General features: G+C 40.6%; 1 protein-coding gene across 1 annotated transcript; it reads left to right on the forward strand.

Annotated features, from left to right (window-relative positions):
- The first annotated feature begins 3435 nt into the window (after positions 1 to 3435).
- Positions 3436 to 4965, forward strand: LOC116257405 (serine/threonine-protein kinase UCN-like). Its single transcript, XM_031634128.2, has one exon. It carries the CDS (start codon positions 3591 to 3593, stop codon positions 4890 to 4892), a length of 1302 nt encoding a protein of 433 aa, XP_031489988.1. The 5' UTR covers positions 3436 to 3590; the 3' UTR covers positions 4893 to 4965.
- Positions 4966 to 12674: the final 7709 nt, after the last annotated feature.

Here is a 12674-nt window from a genome sequence, read left to right on the forward strand (position 1 = left end):
TATGCCATTTCCTGACCAGCAAATTAAGATGACCCTTTATTGACGTGTGCATATTTTGCCACTAAAATCATAGCCGCATGCCTTTACTTCATATAACAAGTCACATCTAGGGACGGAGCCATAAATTTCTAACTCAAGGGCACTAACAGTTTAACCACTCTTGCGAAAAGAAATAAAAACTTGGGGAGACACCAATATAGAAATAAAATAATTTTTTTGTGAGTTGGTATGGGCAATTGCATACACAAGAGCCTGTCTGCGCCTGTCACTGGTCACATCGATACGACTGTATTAACACTTTTTGCCTATTTACTGACGCACATATTTGCAAGTGAAGGGTGGAATTTTCGTAGTAATTTCTCCAATACCCATATCTCAACATTTCCCATGATATATTAGCTTTTCTGCCTTTAGTGACTTTGGTAATCTAAATCTGTGAAACCAACTATTGCATACCCTAGAAAGTTAATTATATATCTGTGTGGAGCTAATGCCTACACTAGTAGCTATGTCACCAACTGCAACTTGTGCACATATTACTTTTTTGATGTGATTTTAACGTACGAAGCATATACATATATAGTGCCAAACAACGGTTATGCTTTCTTATATATGAGTGCACGCACCTTCACTTTTCCAATGCCAAGTATCCTTATCACAATTCTCACACCACATACACATCTTGATATTCCTTTCTTCCTTGCATTGCTTTTTGCCTTTAGCAACTTAATTTCTTCAAATGGAAGTATTCATCATCGTGGTGCCCATGGCTTTTTTTGCCACCAGAATTCTCTAAAACTAAACATAAGGCAAAGCAGTAGCAGAACTAAGATTTGTTTGGCTGATGGACATTTGAGTTGCCAGTTCAGGTCTGATGTGGGCGTCCTATGTAAATTTTAAGTTACCATAATATAATTTTGAATTCTTCTAATGAAATTTTTGATGGGTTCGTGTGGGCATTGGCCTACACCAGCCCCCATGTGCCTATGGCATTGCTACTATTTTTTGTGTTGGGATCATATCACTATGTCTTCTTCATTTTCGCACTGCTGCATTCAATGGTCGTCACTGTGTCCATCTCGTCACTCTTTTAGTCTTCATCACTTTCAGATACATTTACCATTGTACTTTCAAAGACTATAAAATATATGTGATATTGCTTTACATTCAATGCATATGCAAAGTATAGTGCTTACATACTATCATGTACAGTTCTTTGTGCAACAAGTAAATGCATGACAGAAAAAAACATTAATTTTAAAATAATTGCAGCGACCTAATAGTGCTCTATGTAGCCACTAACAACTGAGAGTGCATTAATATGTTACATCGATAACTGATATCAAAGAGACAGTTTGACAAGTCGATGGAATTGTGATACCGCATAATTCTCCATTCCCAGGCAAAGTGAAAGAGATGTATAGATAGTATGGGAAGCAAACAACTGCCAGTGAACTTTGCAAAAAAAATTAGTCAGCCCTACATACAAACATTTATAAAGTGATTTACAATCCAAAGAAATATAAAGGATTAAACAACGAAATATTGTTTTTGCTATTTAAACGATCTAGATATCGACAATTTATCATTTAAGTAATATACCTAACAATGTACTACCCCGAGGAACATAGTGAAACTGGTTGAACTGGTAGGACGGTAAAAGTCTGGTCATAAGTTCAATTTCTACAGGTGCTACAACTCTGTACAACAAATGGTAAATACATGATACTATAGTTGACGGGTGTTTCCTTTCCCATCTTGGCTCCACAGATGCCAAGATCCGAAAAAAAGGGAGAGACTTCTGCCTCTTCAAGGTATACCCAAACATGTACTATATGTCTCCACAAATAATATGTGCAGGCACAATTTATTTCTTACATAAGAAATTTTACAAATTGACAATATTTTACAATTGACCGTATTTGAATGATCTTACCTACCGATTCATCTATGCGAATATGCTTCCCAATGATATAATAGACAATCTTTTCCTGTCTTTGTGACCACTTGAAACAACTCTATCTACCTGCAATTTCCCTTTAAGGACAAGAGTGGAAGTATGCCTCTCTCTCTCTCTCTCTCTCTCTCTCTCTCTCTGGCGCCCACATTATTCGTTGCCTTCTTAACATTCAGCATCCACCCCCTATAATTATATGATAATTTCAACAAAATCAGGACATATTAATGGAAACAAGGCCTACATTGTTGTTGAATACTTATAGGGTGTGTCATTGGTGTTGCACTTTCTTGTCTCTATTTATTCAAATGATTCTTGGAAGCCCACAAAATCGGGCTGCTTTTGCTCATTTATTTGGTGGCTTTAGAGCTAGCTAGCCTAATGCTCTAACCCTAGCTAGCTAGCTTGGATACTAATCAACAGTCCACTTTAGATTTCTTGTTGGATTCTAACTTTTAAATATCAACCAAATAATTTCATCTTGTATACGCAAAAAGGAAAAAGGGGAAAAAGATACAGTGACCTACGCTACTTCTCCTTTTCACGTTGAAGGAATCAGATGTCCTCTCTCTCTCTCTCTCTCTCTCTCTCTCTCTCTCTCTCTCTCTCTCTCTCGTATTCGAATCACAAGCGTATTAGAAATGTTGAGTTTGAAACAGACCAAGTCTCATCAGTGAACTTCCGCTAGCAGTAAAAACTATTTGTTGGTTTTAAGTGGGCCATTTGGCCACAGTAACATACTGTTACTATTCCATATATTCACCCAAAATATAAGGTAGATTTATTTGATATATAATAAGAACGTGTTACTGTTAACAAATGACCTTAATTGATTACACTTGTTGCCATTACATATGATAAAATTAATTACCTATCACTGGATCACAGGTATATATATATATAAGAAAATTGAATGGTGACTCTACTTTGTAGAGTCACTTAGTCATCTAATTAAGACTAATGTGATAGACGGCTAAGAGAAAAACAATCAAAAAAAGAATGGGTATATTTGTCATTTAATATTAGTTTACATTTTTTTTATCTACCATCTATTCGCTTTAGATGAACAATCCTTGTTAGATGGTTGAATGACTTTATATTGCTAAAAGTCATTATTCACTCACTTTATATATATATATAGCATTTGACACATGATAAGAATTTAAGGGAGAGTAGCCCTACTAAACATTCAAATGCGTCATTTTTTATTTACCAACGCACGACTAGTCTCTTCAAAAAGTTACTGGCCTGAATTGTTCATAGGTGTCACAAGGCTGATTATAATCCTAAAAGATGTTGAGCGCATTATAGAGTAAACTTGTAAAAGGAGAAACTAATTGAGATATATAGTCTCCAGGCTTACCGCCCGTACGTTTTATATATAATATATATACATATATATTTGAATTGTGTGAGAAGACTTGTATGTATATGTATATATAGAAGAGGTATAAGCTAATCGTTTGGGGGAACAAGAGGTGGCACGATCGCACGACACCCACCTGTGACTTCTAGAAGCACCACCAAAAAATTGCCCCAAAAAAAATCTGTCCTTGGACCGTCCGTCTCCCCTTTCCGTTTTCTTCTTCTCAAGAGCCTCTCCGCCTTCCTCTCCCTTCCCCTTCCTTCAACAATGTCCAATCGGCTTGACCTCAACAAGCTGGTTGCCCGCAAGGTCTTAGGCAGAGGAGCTCTCGGCACCGTTTTCCTCGTCACCACCACCGCCGACGGCATCAATTCTCCTCCTTCCTCCTCCTCCTCCTCTCCTTTCGCCATAAAAATTGTGGACAAGGCGACCCTCCAGGGTAAATTCGATGCTGCCCGCCGCGCCCGCTGGGAGGTCGACGTCCTCTCCAACCTCCACCACCCTTTCCTCCCTTCCCTCCTTGCCACCTTGGACGCCGACGCCGACGACGACGACGGCTTCTCCGGCTGGGCCATCCCCTTCTGCCCAGGCGGCGATCTCAACGTCCTCCGCCAGCGCCAGTCCGACCGCGTCTTCTCCCCCTCCGTCATCCGCTTCTACCTCGCCGAGCTCGTCCTCGCCCTCGAGTACCTCCATGCCCACCGCGTCGTCTACCGCGACCTCAAGCCCGAGAACGTCCTCATCCAAGAGTCCGGCCACATCATGCTCACCGACTTCGACCTCTCCAAGATGCTCCCGCTCCCTCCCGCCGACCTCGTCCAAGCGGTGCCCTCAGACAAGAACCTTCACGTCCCCGCCAAGATGATTAACGGCGATGGGAATAATAATGACAATGGCGTTCCCAAGAGGCAGAAGAAGAAGAAGACGAGGGGCCACTGCAGAAGTCTGACGAGGCTGGTCACCGCGGCGTCCGCGAAGGTGACGCCGACGGCGCATGCTGCGGCAAAGAGGCGAAGCACCGTGGTGCCGCGCGTGGCCGCACCTCCCTGCTGCGGCGTGGAGCGCACCAACTCGTTCGTGGGCACCGAGGAGTACGTCGCTCCCGAGGTCGTGAGAGGCCACGGCCACGCGTTCCCCGTCGACTGGTGGGCGCTCGGCGTCCTCGCCTACGAGATGTTGTACGGCCGGACGCCCTTCCGCGGGGCTAACCGGAAGGAGACGTTCCTGAACGTCCTGACCCGGGCGCCATCGTTCGTGGGGCCAGCCACAGGGACGGCCGCCCGTCTCCGGGACCTCATATTCCGGCTCCTGGAGAAGGACCCAGCACGCCGGCTTGGTTCCGGCGGCGCAGTGGAGGTGAAACGGCATGAGTTCTTCCGGGGGCTGGACTGGGAGGGGATAGCCGACATCTCACGGCCGCCGTTTATCGTCGAGCAGCAGCCGGAATTAGAGGAACAAGTCGACATCAGGGAGTTCTTCAGGAAGCGCAACGCACCAGCAGCTGCGACGCCTTCTCTGTCTCCGTCACCGTCGACCCGGCAGCCGGAACCCGGCGTACCCGAATTCTGACAACTGTGATACGGTACGGAAAAAACTTTTGTACATAGGCAGAAGAAAGTAAAATATTTTTGGTGTGGATGGAGTTGCCGGCGACCAAACGAGACTTTCCCCGTTTCCCGATGTTGGGTGGCCAACAAAATTTTACTAAATTGTCGAAGCGGGCCTATCCGCTAGCGGTTTGGCCCCTCTCCCTCTCTCTCTCTCCTCGTTCTGTCCACGTCGTAGGTCGATCGAGGTGTCTAAAAACCTTAGAGAAATGTCAAAGCAATAACAAATAAGAAAGTTATAATGAAAAAAAGAAAGCGAGAGTTTAGGCATAGTGAAATTGGGAAAAATTCAATGTTTAAAAACGATGAAGAATTAGGATTGTTTCATATCTATCTAGGTATATATATATATATATATATATATATAGTTTGTTATTTTTGTTTTGGAACGGAAAGTTTATATGAAGAAGTTAATGCAATCATTTGGACAATCAATTTTTATAGTCCCTTGCGCGACACAAGTCCAAGATTCCGCAATGAGACAATGATCGCGTGACGCATACAGTTCCCTTTCCAAGTCACCTGCATTCAATTTCATCTATCTTTTAAGTGTAAATCAATGCAAGCAGAAGCCGAAATGGACTAAAGTTTCCTCCCCGTGTTTGTTTACCATGTAAAGGTGTCGCTACAAAAGGACAAAAACATGTTTCTATGATTGGGGTCAAATTTCGGTGAAATTTAGCACCAAGACCTTCCCTGACTTCCGCAGAAACGCCAGTAAAAGGTTTCTCTAACATTCCAGACAACCGACAGTGAAAGGTAGTTCGTGAGCAGTTCCCACTGACGTTGTCACGTTGGGTAGACGGCCGTCGATATAAATAACACACTAGGACGTCTCTACCCAAACTTTGGTGGAAGTTGAAGTCTACTCTCCATAAATTGTCGCTGTAGAATATCCTTTTATGACGACCAACAGAAAATGTCGGGGAAACTCCACGTTCACTGACATTTTTTCTGACGTAAGTGAAATTCTCCTCTATGAATGCATGAAAATATGACTTGAAAGTGCATCGTAACTGGCGGTGAGAGTTCGGCCGTCAGTTCGATTCCTAAGACCACTACTCCCTTGAACTATTAATACACATTACTTCCACTAAAGAGAGCAACCGTAAATTTACTTGGTTCGAACAAAGCTCTAAACCGTAAAGGCAGGGAGAAAGAGATGTGGCGGTGGGATCTCCTACCGGTCATCCGAATGTGTGAAAATGCACATGTCGGTGCAGGCATGTTTTCTTTTTAGTGTGTGTTCAAAAGAATTTTAGGTAGAGAAAAAACAAACAGCGGTTGAGTGAGATGACATGCATTTCTTAGTTTGATAAAATTGGGATATCGAGAAAAAAAAGTACTTTTGAGTTAGTGGAGCCCATTTGATGACTGAATGTTCTAATTTGGCGTACTAAAATGTTATATATATATATATATATATATATATATATATATATATATATATATATATATATATATATATATGGTGGCTCCCCCACTAACCAATACATTCATAGTGGATATATAGCCATTTTTCTTACCCATGCACCAAAGTGGCAGACAAGACAATACAGATCACCAAAGTTTTTAATTAAAAAAAGGAAGCGTGAAGAGTTAGAGGCACGAAATTCATTGTTGGGAATCATGTTCAAGCAATCTCAAGTTTGACACGCACACACACGCCAGGAAGCACCGAAGGACACCTAAAAGTGAGGAGAATATATAAAAGACAAGGTTTGCTGAGGAGTCTTTTTCAACCCCTAGTTCCCTTAGTGGCAGGAATTACTATGTTCATTTGTTCTTCTTCTCTTCCGTGGCAAAAATTGAGCTTAGACATTGGTGTGATTGATGATGCCGGAATTCTGGAATTCTAAAATTAAAATTCTCATTTTTGATGAAATGGAGATTCCATTACCAAACAAAAAATTTGATTTCAGAATTATAAGCTCGTTCTTGAATCAAAATTATTAAATTGTGATTCTACCATAGAGAGTGGAATTCTGATTGTAAAATTTGTAGAAAATTTTCGTCTTTGTGTAAGGCACATGTCACAATGATTTTAATTCATCCATTCTATAATTGTAGTTTTGTTTTCATCAAACACATCACTTTCAATTTTGGAAACCGAATTCCAAACTATCAAACACAAAGGGAAACCAGAATTAGGATTTTCATTCCAATTCGAGTTTGAGGTAGAATTCTGTTTCTGAATTTTTAATTCTAAAATCAAAATTCAAGACGGTCAAATGTCTCCTAAGCATTTTTCACGGACCACCATGGCAAGATTGTCCATTAGGAGATCCCAGTTATACCAACTTTTCACTTTTATATTGAATAAGCAAGGAAAGAGTGCCCTCCATATAGGAATACTAGAAGCGAGATGATAAAGAGTGAGATCCTGTTTTGAATGCTTTGGTTGTTCATGTTCATATCACTGTTATAAAGAATGGTCTATAAACCTAAATGAGGCCATGGCTGGTGGTAGAGGGTTTCTTAGAGGGAGAATGAACTGTCAGCGATGTCGAAGCCTTTACTTTAAACAGCTTGAAGAGAACGAAACAAAACAGAGCAGGCGCCTCCTTCTACCATGGATGCAGGCATCATCCCGAACCACATTATTTTCCAAGTGTTCTTCCCTTTATTCTTGTCTTTGTATGTTTTAGCGCGAGAGAGAAAGAGAGAAAAGGAAGACATGATAGAACAGAGACGAGATGCAAGAAGCTCAAGGGCGGAGCTAGGATTTTTTTTAGGAGTGGGTCAAACAGTCAAACCTTTGGATCCGGGTGGAGCCAAACTGAACTAAAATCCAAACAATACATGGCGCAACTAAAAATTTTCAATTTTTTCAATGTAATTTTTTTTTCAATCTATTGGGGTGGGGCCATGGCCTAGGGGGCTCCCCCTCCCTTCACCGCTAAAGAAGCCTAACAATAAGCTTATAAGGAGTACCAATGATGGAGATGGGGAGAAAGTCCTGAGAAGGAGATAAAGGTTCACAAGTCCTTTATGCTCGACTATGGCATGCCGGGCTGAGGGTTGAGACAGAGAGAAAGAGGGACCCAAAATTTGGGTTCTCATGAACCTCAAATTTGAGATCCTTGTGGATTTTAGATCTGGTGGTAGAATATTCATAACCTCGTTGAAATCAGCCTAGGTTTTTAGTGCATGAGAAAAGCTTCTCGAAATTCAATTCTAGATCCAAGTACATAATTAAGTTACTACAGGAGCATGGCGACAGTAGTAGAGTCAGGATATTTTGACTGAGGGGCACTTGAGTCACCAGCACAGGTCTAAAGTAGGTGTTCCATGTAATTTAGAGGTCACAATGTTATTTTTCATTCTTCCAATGAAACTTTTGATGGGATGGTGTGTGCCACCTATGTACCTCCCCGCTGCATGTGGAGAAATTATAGTTCTCTGTTTCTCTTTTTTTGGTCTCCAACAATACAGACAAAGATACATCCCCTACTTTTTATTGGTTGGCCCCATAGGCAGGAGATAGGAGAGGTCATTTTCTTTCTTAAATTTAGGAGGGAGTGAGCGAAGCACCGGAGCTAAATCTCTCCCAAAGAAAGGAGAGTGAGTTGTGCACTGGAAAAAAAGGAAGGAAGAGTTAAAGGTATTTTGGAGATTTTAAAAAAGAAATGTCTTTCTTGAGCTTTTAACTTTTACATTACCTAGGAAGGCTCTCCTTTTTCCTGACTAGGTATTCTGATCATTATTACTCTTGGCACACAATTTTTGGGTCATATATAACCAATTTCGGAAAGAAAACAGCGCAAACGGAGGGAATGAGGTAAACTTAACCCAACTTTCGCTGGGGAGGCACGGCCTAACTCAGGGGTGGAGGGAGGGGGTGGGCCTACCTAGACCATGGCCCCACCCCACCGAATTGAAAAAAAAAAATACATTGAAAAAATTGAAAATTTTTAATTGTGCCATGTATTGTTTGGATTCGCGTTTTGTTTGGACTGCTCTTAAAAAAAATCCTAGCTCCGTCTCTGGCCCCACTGCACCGTGCAGGTCCTTTTTTTTTCTCAAGTATATATTGTTTTTCTGGACATAAATACAAAGAGATCTCTTTGGGGGATGTCATTTCTTGTTGAGGCCATAGCAACTCATCTATATAAGGATAATTAGCATGGAAGATGAGAATGATGTGTATCCTGCAAGTTAATCATAAAGAAAAAGGAGAGATTTGATGTGCAATAAGGCGGGAATATTATGTATTCGAACAAAATCCCGGGCATTGTGCCGAAGTAGTACCTTTGGCATGGTTGCAGCTAGGTTGGCGGAGTGTGGAGATGGTGGTGGTCCATGTCTACCTTTAGTTAATGTGCCAGACAAGCCCTATTCAAATAATAGCATATGCAGCCGCCTAATCCACTCTTTTCTGTAATATGATGCATAAAAGTAAGTTTCTTAACTTGCTCATGTTTAATCATGTCCTTCCAATGCATAGGCAGTGTTTGCCCTTTCAATGCATTTCATTGGGTAGCAGGGGAGGAAACCTTAATTTCATGCTTACATTTGGGTGGACCTGAGTTAAGTTATATGGGCAGCCCTACAAGGCCGAGTCACTACCTTACGGACTTGGGTGGACTTGAGTGTTAACTATATATTTAGTGCTCCATAAAAAATAAAAACTTTCTGGTTCCGCCCTTGTTGGGATGTTGTGATTGAACAGAGGTCCAAATGACTTATATATATATGTGTGTGTGTGGAGCCCTAGTCAGTTTAACTGTATTAGAGTCGGATATAAGTTGGCTACAAAGCTGGGAAACTTTATCTCTTCATTGGCACTTTGCTACAAATTTATTCAACAGGCTTTCACCAGCCTTGTGACACCTAGTCATGTGTTGGTACAGTATGGTCCAAAATTTCCTGTAAACGCGCAAATTGGATGGTTATAGTACTGTTTCTGGAACCCATGGTATACGGTAATGGACCCACCCACACCGTCCACTTATCTAAACAGTACACTTCCATAAGCTTCCAAATAAGGATGATGGAACCTGGCAGATGTCTGTGATCCAGTGAGAAGTAAGCAGTTTTCTCATATAATTACGTTCGCAGTCATCTTCGCTTTTAGGGCAATGACGGCGCAGCTAGTAAGGTAAAAGTAAAACCAAGGCGCATCAATTGCGGGTTGGGGAACGTCCACAGTCATGGCAAAACAAAAAAATTATTTATATTACAACAAAATTTATTGATATCAGAAGTTTGCTGAGAAGACTAGGCTGTTTGATTCAAACAAACCAAACCATTTTCCTGCATATGAGAGATAGAGAAAGAGAGAGAGAGAAGACAATACCGGTCGACTTAGCATCCAACAGTATGTTGGATTTAAAGCAGCGGAAGAACGACCTTGTTTAACTCTGCGCAGCAGGGTCACCAGCGGCGTCTCTGGGATGAGTGTCAGAGGCAGCATTTGTGACTAGGGAGCATTTCCGCGTTTGCTTCTGGGAGGCGACATCTCAAGATTAACCTTGAGTCTGAGATTAGCTAGGTTTTTATAGACCACCTCTCAGGGCTTCCCGATGCTCAGCAACGGCTACAACTAGAGGGAAGTAACGTAAATCTATAAATTTCTTGATTTTTATTTAATTGTTTTAAAATAGTTTGTAAGTTTATCTCGTAATTGCGAGTGGGCCTGCTCGCAGTTACAAGATGAATGGATAGAGCTCATGGTCATTATCCAATGCGGCACCCCTCAACCCAAATCAACACTCCTCTTTACCATTAGGATAGTGCCCAATAAGAATCGAACCGATTATGAGGTTATTACATGCTACCCAGCCTGACCGGTTGCACTACTCATCATTTAGAGAGAGAGAGAGAGAGAGAGCTGATTCGTTGAACATGAAAATGTGGAGTAGGCTAAGTTACTGTTTTTCTTTCTCCTTTTCTTTTTAATATGCATATATTGAGATGATATTTTGTTGATATTTTAAAGTTATAATGCAACAAGAAATCTACGTCGACTGTTGATTAGCATCTTAGCTAGGTAGGGTTAGAATACCCTAAGAATAACCTCCAAAAAATATGAGCAAAAGCAGCCAGATTTTCAGGGCTTTCAAGAATATTCATTTGAATAGATGGCGACAAGAAAACAGTCCAACAACAGCACTTTATGCATTACTCAATAACAATGGTAGGTCGGGTTTCCCTTTCCAATATATGTCCTGATTTGCTGCAGTTATGAGATGAGGACGCCGAATTTATATACAATAAATAATGTGGCTCCGGTTAAGGAAAAAATTTGGCATTCTTGTCCCAAGAGGGAACTTGCAGGCAGAGTTGCTTCCAGTGACCAGTTAGTACATCCATTTATTCTTGCGTGGGCCACTGCCCATGCTAACTCCTGAAATCTTACATTGTGATTAAGCTAGACCTACGTTCAGGTAGGCTCAGCCGCACACCCAGACTTCAGTCAATGCCCTGTAATCATTCATTCTCTTAAGAGATAGATCGGTTAGTGCCCCTCAGCAAAAATTTTCTGGTTCCGCCACTGTTTTCAGGCCCTTGTAAATCTCTCTTACTGTCACATTGCATTCAGTTTCAGCAGGTCCTCATCTATTTTTCCTCACTGGCATTAATTGATGTTGGACGGTGGAAGACAGTAGCTGAGAAAACCATGCAAAGATGAAGGCATTTCTTATGGGTTTCTTCTGTTTAAATTAAATTGGTGTTGTGAACACACAAACGTTGTTGTGGTACATTCGTGGAGAGAGAGATGCTGAAGCGACCTCATATTCAATGTGAAAATTAATATTAAATGATGAAAATGTTTATCCCCTTTCTTTTTTTTCCTTGTTTTTCTCTTAGTCTTTGATCTGTAAAAAGTCAACGCCTACTTAAACTAATAATAGATGATGAAAATGCCCGGTCAACTTTTATTTTTGTTATTTAATATTAGTTAATACACTGATCTGAAAACGCCCAAGGATTGATATTGTTCATTATAGACACCTACTATATATATATATATATATATATATATATATATATATATAATTCTTTGTGGGTGGTATAAATTCAAGGATCTGATCCCAACTTCCGATTATCTGGATCTAAATGTGGATCTAATTCACTAATCACTTATTCACAAGATGATAGGGATGCCAAAACGGTTTCTTGTTTATCCTGTAAGAAGATCAACCTCATCAAATTCTCTATGTACATAGAGCTATACTCACGAGAATTCCCCGACTCTCCGTTACCAAAACAAAAGAACAATTTAAAATATTTCCACTTATTTTAGTCCTTCGCAGGACAGGATTATTTTTTTAAAATATTTTGATGCTTATGAAAGATAATGTCGTTAAGACTTTTAGAACAGGAATTTAAAAGAAGCGCAATTCGACATGTCAAGAAATCGGATTTGGCAACGAAAATTCACATGCATTCAACTAATAATCACACATAGTTAGGGTTTTCTTATTGAAATATCGATCAGATATCCAATTAATTGCATGTGAAAATTCTGATATGGTTTAATTTTCTGCATTCAAATTCCGATGTGAATCCAAATTTTGATCCAAATCAGGACCCGTACTTTGACATCTGCCTGACACAGACTTGTAGCTTATAGTCTATGACATTGGTGTAAATTAAAATGGGCTGAGTCAAGCCAAATTGGTGGCAAATCAAATATGATTCATGGTACTCCAATACGTTGCTGCTAACCAGTGTAAAGTTCATTCCATGTACTTATTGTTTAAATTTTAAAAAAAAAACTTTCCTAATTATTATTAGT

The sequence above is a fragment of the Nymphaea colorata genome, chromosome 1, assembly GCF_008831285.2.
Source record: "Nymphaea colorata isolate Beijing-Zhang1983 chromosome 1, ASM883128v2, whole genome shotgun sequence".
Taxonomy (NCBI): Eukaryota; Viridiplantae; Streptophyta; class Magnoliopsida; order Nymphaeales; family Nymphaeaceae; genus Nymphaea; species Nymphaea colorata.